Source organism: Ascidia mentula, chromosome 4 (genome assembly GCF_947561715.1).
Source record: "Ascidia mentula chromosome 4, kaAscMent1.1, whole genome shotgun sequence".
NCBI classification, from domain to species: domain Eukaryota; kingdom Metazoa; phylum Chordata; class Ascidiacea; order Phlebobranchia; family Ascidiidae; genus Ascidia; species Ascidia mentula.
The window spans coordinates 21,406,231-21,423,917 of NC_138569.1; the positions used below are offsets into that span (position 1 = coordinate 21,406,231).

Sequence of the window (17,687 nt, forward strand, 5' to 3'; positions counted from 1 at the left end):
ACAAATATAAAAACAGTAACTTGAATTTTTACTCGGAAGGCTTTAAAAAACGCTTTTTATTTAAAGCGTCAGAAGTTCTTTGTATTTTAGGGGGAACCTCATCAGTGTCATTAACATCATCTGGTTTTCGACCTTTACGTCCAGATAAATTTTCATGCCTCGACTTTTTTCCACCAAACTTTTTAGCAACTGTTCCAATCAGCGTTGAATATCTCTCTGCCATTTCCTCATCAGAAACATCAGCCTCACTGTCCATTGTATCACCTTCTTCTTCGACACGATTTTCTTGATCCAACTCATACATCAGTTTTTCTATTGTCTTGTTAAATCCTCCAAATGACATTCTTCCATGCTTTAACTTGACACACATTCCAATGCCATCAACAACTTCATATTTATTGTCTGTTTTCTCCATAGGAGGTAAATCAAGTTCCCAATGTTCCCTGGTTACCAGTTTGTTATTTGCATCTTCAAGAGACTGTCTTTCTTCTTCAGTCATGCCCCTTTGCATGAATTTCATTTTCCGCAAGTTCAGTGACAGTTTTGTTGACGTTTGCTTCTCCTGCGTCATTTTGATTTTGTGTTGAATTCAAATCCTGACTTATAAGTGCCTAACTATACTAAACCACAATGAAGTCAGCTCCTGAAAGTAAGTTGTTTTGTTGGTTGACAGGTCAGGAATGAAGTAATTTTTAAATAGGGAATTTTCATGCTGCTACCTCGTAGAGCGGTCGAGTAACCCGCGTTTAAAATTTTGTTAACTGGCAATGTTTTTGTCAACTAACATCCGTCTGGTAATTGTTTTGCCAATAATTAATCATGTAGATAATGCACAGACATTAAACTGGCAAAAATGTCATGCATGGCACGGTTTTTTTCCGTATGTTAAGGCATTGGCTAATTATTGCATTGTTTAAAAAAAAGAATAAATCTTCCGCGCAGAACATTTTTTTTATTATCAACATGTATTAACATAGGAAACACGTTCTTATAATTTGACCAATAAACTGTCGCCGAAAAAAATCCTTCGCGCAAATTTTAAATTTACCAGCCTGGCATGGACTAGCAAGAGTTTTTTTCATATGACGTACTGGACATTTTTTTCGTGGATTACGAATAAAATTCGCAAACCTGATGGCTGATGTCAAAAAAAATAAGAAGTATATATAGGTAATGTAGTGGCCTATTTATGATAGGCCGATCAAAACATATAAAATTCATTTTCCGATTCAGATAAACATCGTCAAAGTGTAAAAAAGAAACAAACCTTCAAGTAATAAAACTAAATTCGATTAAGAACTATTTTCATTTTTGCCAACACAACGTGTTGACGGGGAATAACCCGTATAAATTTCCCCATCGTTAATCAATATCTTTTATTTTTTAAAGGCACTGAAATCAACAGAATATCAAAAAAAATAATAAAACCAGGAGAAAAAGAGGCGATTCTGCAGTGCTGGCTGCTTTGGATGAGCAACACCGGAAACAGGGGAATTTCTGACTAAAATAAATAAACAAACAATACTTGAATATGCAGAAGTGTACATGCAAAATTTATTGTTCATTGCACGAACAGCTAGCAGTACAATACGCAAGTGTTGCGATCACTTCACATTACCGAACATTCAAGCCGGTTGTGGGTTATCACCATGTTTGTGATAGAGATTGTTACGATAATAGCAATATTAATAGTGATAAACAGTTCATCCAACATTTCTAATGCACTTGAATCAGGTAAAAAAAAACTTTTATTTTTGTAAGCACGTATACAAATTAAATAATTTTCTACAAAATAATTTTTAATGCTCTGTACTGTAGAATAATATTGTTGTTGTTTAGGAGCAATAGAAAGATACGAACATAGGACGGAAAGAAAAAACAGTTTATACGAAGCCTGATAGGCAAACTTGTTGCTGTGTCACGTTTTCCTGCCAGCTGAATTTCTGCAGTATTTGTGTCAAATAAATGCTCGCCCGTCTTTAAAGTAAAATTTACAAAACCTTTTTTTTCCAAAAAACTGTGCTTTTGTTTTCTGTTTTTTTTTAATGCCAGACCGTTGTAGTTTTCTGTGCTAGTTTTTACATTGCGAATTAAAATTTTTGTAGGTGGGTCAGATGCAGTCAAAAATGCATATCCCTGGGTGGTACTGGTAACGCGGTTGTCGTTAGCTGAAAATGGGTCCTTTCTTCTGTTTAACTGTGGTGGTTTCATTATTACCAAACAATGGGTGTTGTCAGCAGCTCATTGCTTTCCAAGGTAAGGGATGAAAATAAAATATTCAATTTTCGTCATGCATATCTAAGCATGTTTACTTCGATAACGAAAATTTTGCGATGCCAATGATATATTGAATTTCGAATCCCTTACGATCCATACCAGCCCAACTGAAATCTCATGTTGGTTTGTTGATGTCCATCAGTTACTATATCCTTCTTGTCCCATTGAACTTTTTTCAACACCGTGCAAAATATGTATCGGTTATATAATAGTTTGTGTTTGCAGTCCAAAGGACATCATTTTAATTCTTGCTGGAACGAACAAGAATTATGCCAAACTACGCAACAGGCGGTTTGTACAAAAGTTTATCGCCCATCGTGATTTCGACCCAGATCAATTAAACAACGACGTAGCACTGCTACAGGTATCTAACATTGCAAAAATTTCCCAAAATACGTTTTTCTTAACAGTCTATTTGCCAATGCTATGTGAATTTTTGGTTATCAGTTGTTTTTGCTTCACGATAATGACCTAAATTCTTCGCCAACTTGAAGTTATTCCACTCGAAATATTTATTTTTGGCACAACACTAGTTCTTCTTACACAGTTGAGGGTAAAGTTGAAGTTTGACGACACAATCCAACCCATTCGACTGGTATGGAACGGTTATGACAGCGATGGTCCCAGACGGCCAACTTTTGCCGACAGAACGTGCACAGTCGTTGGATGGGGAATCACCGGTATTCATTTGTGCATGGATTGGCGCCATTGTTTGGCAGAAAGAATTCTTATATACTCACATTTAAGTCTGCTGCACTTTTTGCCTTTACAGTTAGACATTGAGGGTTTTAACTTTACACTTAAAGAACATATCAGCTTAAAACTTATTCCAATGTACAAAACATTTCCAATTCAATTATTTCCTCCACTTACATTTTTCATCAAAGAACTTTTCACAGATTCAGAGGGAAGTCATTCCAAAACTCTTCAAGTCCTAAAAGTTCGAATTCTTCCACGGAGAGAATGCATATTGACTACATGTAGTTACCAGATGCCCGTACACCGAGATGAAGCTAAGCTCTGTGCCGGAGGTCTCCCCAAAAAAGACACATGTCGCGTGGGTATATAACATCTGTAGCAACCATGCTTACAAAGTTGCTTCACAATGTCAATTTAGTTGCAACTAAACAATGCATGGAAAGGTTACGATTTGTGAATATAAGGGTAGAGTAATAGGTCCCAATAGAAGTATCGCTTCCAATATCATGGTCATTGTCACATATTTACAGTTTGTGTTGTCTAGTCAACCAAATTGGGACTCGAATCTCAGTAAAAAGACACTAGGCAGTTGTCTGCATTATGCTGCCTTTAAGTGCATGTGGCTTCTTTGTGCAGGGCGACAGCGGCGGTCCGTTATTTTGCAAACATGCAGATGGTCAGTTCTATGTTCATGGCATAACTTCCTACGGACATACGACATGCGGAAGTAGGAACAAACCGGGAGTCTACGTGAAGGTTTGCTGACCTAGGCTGTTATTCTGTACATGTAAAGTAACCCTGGTGTAAGAACTGCACATGTTTGCAGATTGGGGCTGTAAGGAATTGGATTCAAGAAGTGCTGTCGGTGGAAAACGAACAATGATGAATTTGCCGGGTGTACAAAGTTATACTGAGCTGACAATAATACGAATATGTCACTATTTGGCGTGTTGTGTACACAAAAATATACAGAAACGAAAAACGTTATGATTCTAACGTCCAAACATGTTGGACTGCTTTTATATTTTGGGATTTATTTGCCTTTCCATTCAGCCGTACTTTGGCGTGGGTCTCATAAAATATGTTTTAATGTGCTAGTAATCGCTGTGTTTAGCAATGGATGTAGATACCAATGTTTGTAGAAAAGCAAGTACTTTATTTCTTAGGTAACGCATGAATAATTATTAGTCATTGTTTATTGTACTTCAAATCACAACGCTAAAGTATGATTTAAGCAACTACAGTCGTAACATAAATACATTTGTAAACCTTAACAACTAAATTATAATTAAATAATTTTTTTTAAAAAACTGTGCTTAAAATATATCAAACTATCAAATAAAATGATAATGCCACCTTGATAAAAGTTTACCTGTACTTCTATGGTGTCTGTCTTTTTGTCAGTTGAATACCTGTCAAAAAATTTGTAAATTTTGTTTGGATGGGAAACGAAAATTATCGTAGCAATTTGTTTGAGAACTAATGGCCGAGGACGCACTAACAAGAGCTGGTTTGCACTTTGATGACCTTAATAAGTTGCGAGTTTTGGAGCCGGAATCTGCACAACAGACAAATGAACTGAAAGAAGAATGTCATGAGTTCGTTTCAAGTTAGTTTCATGGTTTCGTCATTTGTTTTGCTGTGATCTGTGAGCAAATAGATTACATTTAGTACTAATATGTAACAGTTTACAGTAATATATGGGGCATAAATTTTGGCTTAAATTGCAGAAATAACGGAATTCCAGAATGTTGTTGGAAGTTTTATTGACATGACAAATGAGCTCGCAAAAGAAGTGGAAAAAGAAAAAATGAAGGTAGAATTTATGTTGAAAACCTAAAAACTCCTGGATTTACCTAAATTAAAACTCTTGAAATTGTGTGTCTAATAGATTTACGTGTATTTTGTGGATAAACAATAGACATTAAAAATTAAATGACATAAGCATCAACAAAAGTCATGACCGATTGACTTTTACTCATGAACATTTGCAGGCCATTGGATACAGAAATCTTCTCAAGTCTGTTGCCAAGCAACGGGACTCCCAACAGCAACAACTACGAGCCCTGATTGCTGAGAAGAAAACGGAAATGGAAAGGTTGGTTTCATAAACTGGCATTCATAAAGTATCCCCGTATCCTCATCATGACAATTTTTTGTTGTGCAAAAATAATGAATTCGTACTCAATAGTTGATTAAAAGACGAGTTTGTTTGCCATACATTTCTGGTTCATAATATTACAACTATTTAGACAATTTAATGTGTTTTAGATTGCGACTTCAACATGAATCACTGAAAAAGCAGGAAGTTGAACAAGTTGAATTTATAGAACAGTTTTCAACTGCATGATATGTTTATAATGCTTTGCAATTTTTTTTAGTGGGAGAATTTTCAGTTATGTTTGTACATACATAGAATTTGACGTTTGGTCACATGTCTAATACTTTGTTCTTGCATTTGTCAATGTAAAATAAATTTATTTTTATTATTTTATCACCATTTTGAGGTTGAAAAGCAAGTTTTGTGACCAAAAGTTAAACAAAACTTTTGGCAAGAAAAGGCTCTCATTATAGAGATCTTATCATGAATTTCTAAGTAAAACCTTTTTCTAAGGGCCCTGCATCAGATTAATGCTGAAGAGTCTAATGTAAAACGATTGAATTCGCCTTCAAAATAACAATGATATTCACAGCCCGTGTAGACGCTCATTTGCTCTGTTGTGACGCAGCACTGACTGCATCCCCTGTGGGACCTGCGAAAAAGGAACAAAAAATTATTAAAGTTATTGCAGCATATTTAAAGTAAATTGTTTTCAAGCTTTTACGTTCCTTTAAAACCAAAATTTGTTGATCGGTTGGTGGAGGTAAAGAGTCAACTGTGACGAGCGCCATTTATGTTCAGAATGATTTTGTTTGTGCGAATGTTGGCAACTTTGTTTCAAAACAGGAACCTGAAATTCCAACATGCGTTCCAATCTCTATTTGAAAACTTTGTGTTTTCATGACACAAAAATTAAATGTTAACAAAGTTTTGTCGAAATTATATGTTAACCTTTTCTAAACATTTTTGTGGACGTTATAGCTGGGCTGCTCAACATAGGTTGTATCAAGTTCAGTCGATTTCAACAGTTCAATGAAGAACCCATTCTTTTTATATTTGTTTAAATTAATTAATATTATCAGACTTTTCTTTTTCATTCAGTATTAATCGACTGTACAACTGGTAATAGCAAATTGCCATTCGACCACAAACCGCTACGAAAATAGACTGCACTGTTGCAGGTCAAGCCGCTGACAATCATGTCTGCAACAGAATATGAGTTATTCAGTCACAGGAAGCGCAATAGCACCAGCCCGCAACCTTATGTCCCAAGACAGAGGATTAGATTATCGAATTAAGCCAGCGTAACAATCAAATTGCGATTTAAACATTCGGTAAAATTGGCGTTGAACGCTTCGTATGTCGGGTGTCTGTAAGTGGCAGATGCCAAGCGGGAGGGTTGAGGGATATCTGTAATCTCAACACGGAACGCACATCAAATGGGAAACGTATCGACGGAACAGTTGCATTGATTGTTCACCGTCAATCACGAGTGCCAAGATGGCATCACGATCATATGACAGGGATGTCGCTCACGAACGCGTTCAGGCGAAATGGAAGGATTCAAATAATGTTTGTTTCCGTCCGTTGGTTTTAGATATTTCAACCTAACAAAGTACAAAGCAACTCGGAACATGCTTTAAACACAATGCGTAGTTTATTGCAACACTCCAATCATGCAGGGATCACTTATGGATAATTAATTTAGCATAACAATGCCTTGATCTTTGCTTATACCATTATTTTTCCACCACTTTAATTAAACAACCGCCATAACTTTTGCATAAATATTTTAATAGTCGCATTGTGTATGGAGAAGATTAATTAAAATAATAATCTTTGTGTACAGCTGATATAACCGAGCAAAATCCCATTGACGAGTAGATTCCAATCTCAACCAAATTGCCTTCAAAATATTTGAAGCATTGCAGGCAACGTCATTGCAAGACTATGACGTGTAAATTTGCTTGATCTTGTTGTTTACTTTGCGCAGTAAATCCATAAATTTGTAGAAAGAATTTAGTGGTGGTGAAAAAGCTATTCAAGAAAGGTAAAAAATATTAATGAAGCAAGCAGCAAACCGTGAAAAGGGCTATACTGGATATACAGAATATAAGTGAACAAGGCAAAGTGCATTTAATGATTTTATGACAGCTTTGCAGTCGATGCGAGTTTAAATCGAATCGCCTGAAAGGTGCAAGACCAGCGATCGGGAAATTCCCGACCAATCAGTTCAGTCTTGACTATGCGGTTGATGGATTCTGAACTCATTGAACCCGACAGTAATCCTCAACTGGTCGTCATTTAAGATCTTCTATGTTAAAAAGTGCATTCGCTGCGCAATACCACGGCCCAACGAACGAACGACTCTGATCTTATTTACATTTGGAAAAACTAACAAATTTGTCAAATATTTGAAACTGTTGTAAATTGCATGCTGGTGGCTTCAAAAATGCGTGATATATTTGCTGCTAAATGAATAACAGGTTTATATAAGAAACTTTCAAACTTGGTCAAAAGGCAAAACACTCAAGACAAGTCAAACTGTAGTTTATCAAACGCATCGTTTAGTAATTTGCATTGGTGCAAGATGAATGCGACCCATTGACACACAGTATATATATCCCGGCTAGAAAGTCCACTTATGTCAACACTTGATCAATTAGGAATAACCAGAGGTGCAATAAGACACTCTGCAGGGAGTTGACTCAAATCTCCACAGATGAAACGCGTGAAGTGGGAACGTCTTACGAGCTAAAATAAAAAGAAAAAGAGTTCAATCGCGTTTAAACCGCTGGAACTGCACAATATTTGTGTGTCTATAAACAATAATCTGCAGAAAGTGTTTCTGCAAAAGTACCTCACTTTTGAGTATGAAAGTTTGTCTATTCTAAGATAACATATTTATTTTCAACGGACGTGCTTTGAAATGTTTGTCGAAAACAAAACAAAATTTAACTATTTTGCTCTTGAAGTCTTCATGCTAAAGTCAGAATCAGTTACCTTTTTGGGTGTTGAATCAGTGGAGTCATATTAGCCGGGGTGTGTCTTTGAAAAGTTGTGACGTATGCAAGCTAGGTGTGTCTGGCTGCTACCGACATGTCGGCAACTGAAATTTGCATAGTTCGCTCGCATGGCACAGCAGCATTGATTGCCACGCTAAGCGGAAAGTTAAAGAAGTTTCGACAACGACAGATTTTTAGTTTTTTGTTGGTGTAGAAATCCTTAAATCAATTTCAACCAGCCACAGATGTAAATAGTTTTATTTCTGTTGTTTGTTTAGGTGCCAGTATGGTTTCTAGTACGCGGGATAATAAAGTGGTTGACGAATTAGCCTACATTTGTAATTGCATTATAACCAACCAAACGTACATGGAAAGGAGTCACAAAGTCCGTAAGGGTCGTGAACACTTTGTGAAGTTAGTTCGAAATAAACGTGGGCCTGAATAGCGCGTGAGTTGAACTTTTCGCATAAAAAGTTCATTGAGGAAGTTGAAACGCCCATGCATTTATAAGCGATTAAGCTCAAAACTTAATTAAACAAGGCAATTACCAGAAAAGGTTTTGAACTTTGCAAAGGACACGAGGTTTTGTATATTCTATGAAAGTTGCGTTTCTGTGCTACAAATTTTTGTTTTCACTTTTTATGCACATTAGTTGCTGTTTATTACATGTGGATGTAAAACGATTGTGCTTGTCGTTTAAACACGCTTCATACTTTCGTATGATAACAAAAATCTTTGGAGAAAGATTGTTTTAAAATCTTGCAATCATTCGTTCGAACTGCTCACGTTTCGCGTCGCTTCTGCTCCAAGCAAACGCCCATCGAAATATCGCGAGAAAAAAGGCGCAAGCGGCAACTATAAAGATTTGGTGCGATTCACACCAGTATATAGTCGCGTTAGCCTCGTGCGTGTTGTTAGTTGGATGCTGACATCGTGTTTGAGGAAGGTGCGAACTTCTTCCGCTCGCTTTAAACCGAACGAACCCCTCGTTTCCTTCCCACGTTCGAAGATAAACAAGTTTGATTTCTGGCAACTCTCGCTAGGCAGGTGTTGCTGCAGTGCGAAGGCGAATGTTTTTAAAATTAGGCCAAGTTTTGGCGTGCTAGGAAAGAAACATTCGCAATTATTGTGTAAGTTGTGATACTTTATTTGTAGCAAGACTGAGGTCGTCGAAAGAAAGTTGACTGATTTTTGCAAAATAACCAGGATATATTCAGTGCAGATATAACAAATGATGTTGAGTTTATAGGAATATTGCCAATACTCAAGTTTTCGCAATAAATTCTCTGAGTTTGAGTTAATGTTGCTCTCCATGGTGTTATGTGAAATGCACGAAGTGTTATAAAAACTGTTCGGAGGTAATTCAAGCCAAAGCTGAATGCATTTCGAAATGAGTAATGTGTTTGAATAACTTTGGGTCGTGCCGGGTTTGGGGCTGAATTTGCACCCTGATGTCATATTTAAGTCGTGATTTTGTCTTCTTTACGCGAATGTGGACGTGCAAGGTGCTGAAAACCTCCTGCAAAACACTTTTTGTGATGACGTCAATCATGACTCCTTTGACAGTAAAAGAGCCTTGTTACGTCACAACTATTTGAAACAATTAAAAGTTAAAAATTTGTGTCGTAACTCAACTTTCGGGTGTGATTCAAGTTTTAAATAATTATTTGGGCTCGGGTTTGTGTTCGTGCCCCCGGAATTTGCTACAACTCTGCAATTACTTTTCGCATTCAAAATCGCTACAAAAGAACAAGATTTATTTTGGAAACTGGTCCACAATCGACTTTGTAAGCTTCTCACGGGTATCGTTTTCGGGATCGCATGGCAACGTTGTCCGCGTCGACCAATGGCGGAATCAACACTTCAAACAAAAACACCCAGATTGACGAAAAAACTTTCATATGTGTAAATATTTTTACAGTTTTGTACGTTAGGACATTTAAAAATATGTTTTAACCAAAACTTTAAACGAACTAGATTAGTGGACGAGTAATTTGTAACGTTTGCAGGCATTCCATCACGTAAGCAAATGTTTTAACGTAACGCCTTACAGTGGGCTACACAGGGTCTGTGTAACCTGCATAAGCATATACATAAAATACCAACTATTCAGGGCTGCCATTAATGTGAAACCGAAATAAGGCCGACTGAAAGGGCAAGGGATGTTAAACATGATACATTTCAACGTAATGACATTTGTTTGGTCGTAAAATGACAAAAAATTTAGGCCAACAAACGGGAAAAGGTTGCTTGAGCCAAAAATATAAAATTCAAGGGCGCTCGTGGCTTAAAGTAGCTTATAATAATGCAAACTTTAAACAAAAGTATTATGTTTATCGTATGTTAAATCAGTAGATTTACTAGAAGTAACCTAAATATCTACACCCATACGTGCAACAAACCAAGAGTACATTAATTTGTCAATGCTAGCTGGGCCACTTGCATTTGCTTTTCAAAAGCCACAAGACAAATATCAAATGTTACGTCAGCATATTATCGAGGTCATTGCGTCACAATAATATTTGTCATCTAACAATGCATCCGTTTCCATTTCCACCCGCCGACCACGTATCCATCACCTTGTGTTTACCTGCCATTGTAGCAATAACGTATTTGCAGCCTTTAACACAATTGACAGATTTGGTCGTTCTTGCGGTGTGTTACTAGTTTAAAAAGAGGTAAAAAGGCTGGCGATATTCATATGAAATAGCGCTTTTTGTGAGCGTAATCTGCACATCTTAATGAAAATGAGACGAAGCAGCCATAGGAAAAGATTTAACGAACCTTTGGAATTAGGACGCATCAATTTTCAAACAATGCAGGTGTTTTTGACACGCAGAATTTTGTCTGCAGCCCTGTCATTGAATAATTAATTATTACAGCTAGCGTACATAGATAATATTACTGTGCGAGTATTACTGAATAAATAAATGCAATCTATTGTTGGTTACAATATCCGACAATTTGCTTTATATGATATCACCTCGTTGTCACTCCAAACATGGCTCTTGGTGCGTGCAACAGCGTAATGTGAATGACGTTTCCTCTTGGGTTTAGTGTTCGCCAATTGATGAAGGCCAAATCTGTTGCCATCTGTACAACCCAAACGTTTACGGTACCAATATAGGGTCGAGGCTTTTAATATAACCAACACTTTCTCTGTATGCGACACAAGTTCAATTGTGTTGGAATTTGCAACTTTTAATGTACATATGTAGTTGTTGTTGGCTGTTAAATCTAGTGGATCCTTTTCAGGGACATATATTGTTTTAAACGAAAACTCTTTGTAAATGAAGAAGGTTAGTTGCTTGCATCTGTGATTAGAATATACTTTATTGCCAATGTTATATAGTACAAATAAATGGCGGTTTCATCACTGCCAGGTTTAATATTTGTTAGGCTAATGACGTATCTGTTTCGGAGCAAAAATTGCATATTTGTATTGGGCACTTTTAACGAGGCAGAAGTACTGTCTCGCAGTTATTTGTTTTGTTGTTAGTGATGCGTCCTTTCAAGCCAACACGATTTTGATGAATGTTTATCTGCAGAATGTTTACACTAACGCTGGTACGATATAGGGCCAAGTGTGGGCTGGCTTAAATCTGTTGGCAGAGGGGAAAAAATATGCATGTTCTCAATACCTTTTACGTAACTTTAACATATGCGGATTCAGTGCTTGCTTCTATGACTTGTTTTGTCGCGTAGACGAGAGTACGCAGTTGTCACACTTGTACGTGTCTGTAGACATTGGATAAGTGGGAGCCTTCTGCACTTTGACATGCAAGGATTTCCACCCGTCTCAGGCGACTGGATTCAAAGGGGTTTAACGAGTTTAGGGACTGAGCAGGTTTAGTGCAATATGGGGACAGAAGTCACCTAAGTTCATGCTGACGCCGGAAACGCGGTCGATTGTTTCGGTAAAAGAATAAAAAATTGTCGAGATGTGTTGACTATGATTCCAACATTGTGTGACGCATCATAATTGCGCGTCACGCGATTCTACTATATTGGGTAGGGGCTGTAGGGGGGTGATTTGGCAAAGAACAAATATGACTGTCCGAGTTACATGCTTTGTGACGTAATAATGGAATCATGAGTCGCGGTAAAGTTGTTTCGTCAAAACTTCGCTTATTATAAAGTGGATAAACACAGGAAGCTGAGGTGCATTAGCTGGGTCGGGGTTGGTGGCAAATATTCTGTTTTGTAAACAAGGTAATTTGCAGTGTCAGATTGAGACTGGGCTGTGCATCAGGCTATATTTAACATTGCTTACAAATATGCAATTTTGTAAGTTTATTCGGCAGATTTAAATGTTCGTTTGAAATCGAATTTGCCAATGTCGACAAATTAGTGTGGTTTTGTGGGCGCTCTGGATGTGGTTTGTCGTGTCACTAAACCACGCCGAGTGCAACATGCGAGTATAGATAGAACGACAAAACTGGGAACACGTTGGAGATGTGATAGCCGGGCTTTATGGTTTTGGTGAGCAGGGTGACATTATCTCGATCTCGTCCTGACATTTGGTTTGAATGTTTTAAAAGATGTCAAGTATTATTACGATTTGATGACACAACAATGTCACCACAATATATTTTGAAATATTTATGTCAATGATTTTTTATCCATAAATTTGTCAATGTGTCCAAGTAAACAAGTCCATGTCCATTTCCAGAATTAAAATAAGACAAACTTAGCCATGTCTGGAACTTCAAATCCGTCCGCTTTGGCCCAGCAAGAAACCACGGGTCATGACGTCACCTCATCCGAGGGGGTTTCCCCTGTAGCACCCTACAACGACCTCTACTGGATTTTTTCGGAGATTGTTATTTGTTTCGTCACAATCTTTGCCATCTACCTTCTCGTGTGTCTGGCTCGCTACGCCACCATCACTCACTGCAAGCCCGGAAGAGAACTCAGCGGGAAGAAGGGAAAAATCCTCTACAGAATGTGCCTCATCAGCGTTGCCATGGCAGTGTGTCGCTTCGTCGTAGATCAAGCGGTTGCTGTGACAGGGTGGCAACGTGACGAAAACTGTGTGATTTCTGTGGCAGTCAGCACTGTGTTCTACTCCCTCAGCCTTTACCCGGTTTACATCTTCCTCTGGCTCCGTCAAAGTATCTTCTACGCCAACCCTGTTCTTTCCCACGTGCTCAACCCCGTGGTGACCTTCTTCAGTTGGGCGACCTTGTTCGTCATGCTTACCGGAGGCGCTGTCCTGACAACCATCTACGTCATCCCGGAGTTGACCGGGTGGCATTATAAAGCATCAGAAGACGGATGCAGGGACATTGCAACGGAGCAGGGATTTGATCTTGTCCCCACACTTGTTGTGGTTTTCACCGTTTCTTTCCAGCTGAGTCTCCTGGCTCTGTTCGTTTACCCGCTTCTGACCAAGAAGACGCAACGTTACCGATCGGCGGATGACACGGCAGCATCCACCAATGAGAGAGAACAGGAGGTGGAATCCTACAACAACTGCCCTTCACCGAATGATGGAGAGAGCAGAGATGAGACTGGAGTGAAGAAGAAAACCACGACCAGTTTTCACTTTGTTTCGGAAAAGTCCAAGAAGAAGTTTTTCAAATCCCCGTGTGTGTTCTACAAGAAGAAGGATGTTGGCATCAACACCATTAAAGTGAAGAACGACACCAACAAACAAAGCAGATTCTCGAAGTCCAGTGCGACGGATGGAGTGAGAAGGACCTCCAGTAGCTCTTGCGAATCCAAGAGATCCAAAAGGTAAGATTATGAAACAATTCCAGAATAAAATTACCACCCATGGTGCGAATTAAGGGCTTTGCATCGATTAGTTTTGTTTTCTTTAATATGCAGCAGAATTTTATATTATTTGAATAATTTATTTTTATAACATTTACAACTAATATAAACATAAGGAAAGGTGATAACGCAAGACAGCACTAAAGAAAAACAGTATTTGCAACACGGATCCACTAACCCACGACCTTTGTTCTTACAGAGCCCGAACCCAACAAGGTCGCCGAGTGATCCAGTTTATCCGTAAAGCTTTTCTCCTGACTCTAACCTGTGTATTATCCGACGTTATCTTTACCGTGGTGCAGATGATGATCATTGTTCCGGAGCTTGTGTATCTCGCCATCTTCGACATCAACCTCCTTCTCAATATAATCTGCATCATCATGTCCTTCCGCGACTGGCCCAACATGATCATGCCGTTTTGCGCCAAGTAAGCTGAGTTTGTTTGTTTTAATAAATTTCTTCCCCACAATACCCTTCACCAATAAGAGAAACAGACGATTGGATTAATGACAAATGTGTATTTCACGTTGTAGCGAACACAACAGATTTTTGTTTTAAAACACTAAACTTAGATATGTTTAATTTGGACTCCTTGACATTGCATTTGTTTCCGAAAGCATGCATAGCTTCTGTGTGCAATGACCTTTCCTTCTAATATCAACACTAATATGTATTATAAACAATAAAGCCAATAATGGAAGTATTCGTCTTGCCATTTGGTGGGCAAGATCGTCGCATAGTCACCAAAGCTGCACTGATGAGATAGGCAGAAACAGTGGCCATGTATGTGCTTAACACTAATGTGTACGTTTGCTTGACAGGAAACTCGCTAAAAGGAGAAGCGCACAGAACGCTTCGGTGTCCGGAAACGGCGGCCGAAGCAACACGACCCGCTTAATCCTCACTATGGCCCAGTCTAGGAGGGATGCACAGCAACGTGTAGCTAACCACCACTCATCCAGCTCGCCTGTAGAGGATGACAGCAGCGTTGTCGCCAAAGAACCACTGGCAGAAACCCGTACATGAAGTACGCCACATGGCAATATTGTGAGACGTTCTATAGTTGCCTTCTGTATAACCTGCTAGTGTTGCATGAATTTCGCAAGGACTGAGCGTGAGGTTCGTGTTTTCCGCCACGCCGCCCACTGCACTCGTTGCGTAAATCATCATGTTTCTATGACAACAATGATCTAATCGCGGTTTAAAATGGGAAAATCTGATCAAGTTTCGGGACATCCTATATTTGGAGTAAAGAATTAAGTTATTGTGAGAAACGTGCGCGTTGTTGTCACGTTCAGTTCGTGGTTTCCAAACCCACCCTCAGCAAACGTTAAACTTGCACGGTACAAACAGGCAACAAAATTACTAAAAACAAATCAAACCAAACCCTAAATATTTCCTTGTTGCCCAAAGCTGCCTTACTTAACCCGGTGTAATGGTTACTTTGCGCCCCAGTGTGTGTTGTTTGTATGTTACGGGATACGCATGATTTGCACGCGTTGCGTCACAGTCGTCGTTTGTTTATCAAAACAATACCAGCTACTCAAACCCATCCAATAGTTTTTTGACGAATGCTTGTCATTTTCATTAATAATCTATTTACAAGCGGAAGAATACAGAACGCTCGCGCGCGGTGACTGCTGGTATGTTTCCTTCCTTCCTATGTCCATGGTTTTCATTTCGCAGACAAACACGACGAGAAGCGATCGTCGCGATTTCCTATTGTTTGGTTCGTAAACAATTCGCGTTCCCCCCTTCACATCCTTTGAGTTTCGCCATGCTTACGTCACGCGATATGACGTAGAGCGTCGGTTTGTTATATTTTCATCGTTGATTTATTTTCATGTTTTTGTTGCACGTTTTTATTTAAATAAACTTTCGTCAACTGAATAATTTTCTTGAATGATAAATATCATAATTTCTCATGTATCGTTGACAGTTTTTTGCTCTAATTGTATTTGCACGGCGATAAAACACCTTTTTTACACTAACTCTGTATCTTCATCCTGACAGGAATGTAATAACTCTATTTTCACCTTTCTATGGATTCATGACAAGTGCTTTAACTGTTTTTATATTTCTTTCTTTCCCGTTTCGGTATTTTGTACAAATAAACAACATGTTGAGTTAAATATGCGGTGCCAAGCGACTTTGAAAAACAGTGGAGAATTAGCTGCATTATGATAAGTACGCAGTTAATACAAATATCCGCCAAGCGAGACATTAAAACACCTTTATTAAAGGTTATATGAGGTCAACTGTTACCATTAGTTTGTTTATACGCTGTCCAGCGCGACCATAAACACACGACCAGTGAGCCAGGCCATCATTACTGCACAGCAATTTGTACGAACATTTCTGGTTATAAAAAGTTGTTTATTCCTAAAATCACGACCGACAATTTTCGCTGTGACAACGAGCTACAGCAGTTTAAATTAATCAATCTTAACATTCAAAGACTCAGAGTTGTCGAAAGGAAGAGGACGCTGTCATCAACCAACAGGAAGCAAACTTGCATCAGTGACTTCCCCCCAGTTATTCTGATGCAACCCCAACCGTCAAATATTTGCTTGCGAAATTGAAGTTAAAATTTTATACATTTTGATGTTGCTTTACAATGAAACCTTTTTGTTCATGCCATCTTTAAATCTGGACCGGCGTAAGTTAATGCGAAGTTCACTAAGCATTTAAGCTAAACATTGCAGAAAATACGGAAATCACACATACACAAAACAATTGAGAGGCAAATGACATATATAGTCGCCCACAATTCGAAAGTTAAATTCTGCAGCTGTGCATTACATTAAGACCAAGTAATGGGAATCTGGCAATCAACAAGCAGCTATGGAGTTAAAACCCAAATAACCCTCAAACCTCTTTAACATTTCAAAGCGTCGTCAATTATGACACGTGATGATAATTGGTTGTGAAGTAAATTCGTTCCTTCTGCGGGCCCCAGGGGGAGGTAGAGTCCTCAAAGTCCCTCAGGTCACTCAACATAGTGAAAATGTTTAATCGAATTATCAGTTTTGTCGAAACAAGTTTTCGAACCCTTACGTTGATTCACACTGGTTCGTACGTAAACAAAACTAATATTTCACATTCGATTTTTTTTGAGTCAGAGTAATTTTTGTAAAAAATATGAACAAGAGTGCATTCGAAATCAAAGCTTTCCAAATTCTCGGGCATATTTCAGAGTCAACGAATAGTGATATCCTTCACCACCATTGATTCAGAAAAGCTTGTTAACCAGCACGATTTCATATTATTTTGCTTTTTCTCTGTTAGGTCATAGCACAGGAATATTATCACTACAAATTTATTTCGAAAATAAGTATTTTAAGCGGCATATGACGATAGTAACGTGCATTTCATACGTTTTGATCGATATAACCACGTCTGATATGATGGTTTAACTGACCAAAGAAAAGTTGTTATAACAATGATATAACTCACGTATCTATACTGCTCGGTTTTAATTTGGCTACAGAGTATCGGCACATAATCAAGTGACCTGAAAATCGTATATTTAATTCGCTAGTTATTCATCGCACGATATCGGATGACCGGTAACTAAATATAGGCGGGAATTGTTTTCGATTAATTAGTTTTGTGCTGCAACTTTGCAAGAAAGAAATCCACGCTTGTTGCAAATTTGCCCTTCTCTGGAAAGGTGAAAACAATGTCAGCCCATAACTAATAGGCAACTTTTTAACGTAAAACGACAAAAATGACATACGGTGAATTTGATTAGTCACATATTAGGTAATGCCCAGCAGGTAACTGAGAAGTTCACTCTATAGGCCAGCGCCTTGAGTAATGTCTTA

The 17,687-nt window shown here is 38.3% G+C and overlaps 4 protein-coding genes across 4 annotated transcripts; 3 read left to right on the forward strand and 1 right to left on the reverse strand.

Annotated features, from left to right (window-relative positions):
- Positions 1–17: 17 nt before the first annotated feature.
- LOC145897133 (M-phase phosphoprotein 6-like) lies at positions 18–636 on the reverse strand. Its single transcript, XM_082985312.1, has one exon. The coding sequence runs from the start codon at positions 569–571 to the stop codon at positions 29–31; it is 543 nt and encodes a 180-aa protein (XP_082841438.1). The 5' UTR covers positions 572–636; the 3' UTR covers positions 18–28.
- Positions 637–1,649: 1,013 nt separating this feature from the next.
- Positions 1,650–3,859, forward strand: LOC145898320 (complement factor D-like). Its single transcript, XM_082986751.1, has 7 exons — positions 1,650–1,734; positions 2,106–2,256; positions 2,503–2,641; positions 2,825–2,957; positions 3,177–3,334; positions 3,613–3,732; positions 3,803–3,859. The coding sequence occupies exons 1-7, from the start codon at positions 1,650–1,652 to the stop codon at positions 3,857–3,859; spliced, it is 843 nt and encodes a 280-aa protein (XP_082842877.1).
- A 532-nt stretch (positions 3,860–4,391) lies between these two features.
- Positions 4,392–5,465, forward strand: LOC145898644 (intraflagellar transport protein 20 homolog). Its single transcript, XM_082987180.1, has 4 exons — positions 4,392–4,585; positions 4,707–4,792; positions 4,971–5,074; positions 5,248–5,465. The coding sequence occupies exons 1-4, from the start codon at positions 4,459–4,461 to the stop codon at positions 5,324–5,326; spliced, it is 396 nt and encodes a 131-aa protein (XP_082843306.1). The 5' UTR covers positions 4,392–4,458; the 3' UTR covers positions 5,327–5,465.
- A 7,295-nt stretch (positions 5,466–12,760) lies between these two features.
- On the forward strand, positions 12,761–15,986 carry LOC145898962 (uncharacterized). The gene is made up of 3 exons (XM_082987660.1): positions 12,761–13,821; positions 14,060–14,287; positions 14,682–15,986. Exons 1-3 carry the CDS (start codon positions 12,779–12,781, stop codon positions 14,884–14,886), a joined length of 1,476 nt encoding a protein of 491 aa, XP_082843786.1. The 5' UTR covers positions 12,761–12,778; the 3' UTR covers positions 14,887–15,986.
- The last annotated feature ends 1,701 nt before the right edge of the window (positions 15,987–17,687 follow it).

Bases quoted from the DNA above. Each gene is read 5' to 3' on its own strand.
- LOC145897133 (XM_082985312.1), bottom strand. From the start codon at position 571: ATGACGCAGGAGAAGCAAACGTCAACAAAACTGTCACTGAACTTGCGG.
- LOC145898320 (XM_082986751.1), top strand. From the start codon at position 1,650: ATGTTTGTGATAGAGATTGTTACGATAATAGCAATATTAATAGTGATA. The intron at 1,735-2,105 runs GTAAAAAAAAAC...AAATTTTTGTAG, and splicing joins TTCTAATGCACTTGAATCAG to GTGGGTCAGATGCAGTCAAA. The intron at 2,257-2,502 runs GTAAGGGATGAA...TTGTGTTTGCAG, and splicing joins GCAGCTCATTGCTTTCCAAG to TCCAAAGGACATCATTTTAA.
- LOC145898644 (XM_082987180.1), top strand. From the start codon at position 4,459: ATGGCCGAGGACGCACTAACAAGAGCTGGTTTGCACTTTGATGACCTT. The intron at 4,586-4,706 runs GTTAGTTTCATG...CTTAAATTGCAG, and splicing joins ATGTCATGAGTTCGTTTCAA to AAATAACGGAATTCCAGAAT. The intron at 4,793-4,970 runs GTAGAATTTATG...GAACATTTGCAG, and splicing joins TGGAAAAAGAAAAAATGAAG to GCCATTGGATACAGAAATCT.
- LOC145898962 (XM_082987660.1), top strand. From the start codon at position 12,779: ATGTCTGGAACTTCAAATCCGTCCGCTTTGGCCCAGCAAGAAACCACG. The intron at 13,822-14,059 runs GTAAGATTATGA...TTGTTCTTACAG, and splicing joins GAATCCAAGAGATCCAAAAG to AGCCCGAACCCAACAAGGTC. The intron at 14,288-14,681 runs GTAAGCTGAGTT...TTTGCTTGACAG, and splicing joins ATCATGCCGTTTTGCGCCAA to GAAACTCGCTAAAAGGAGAA.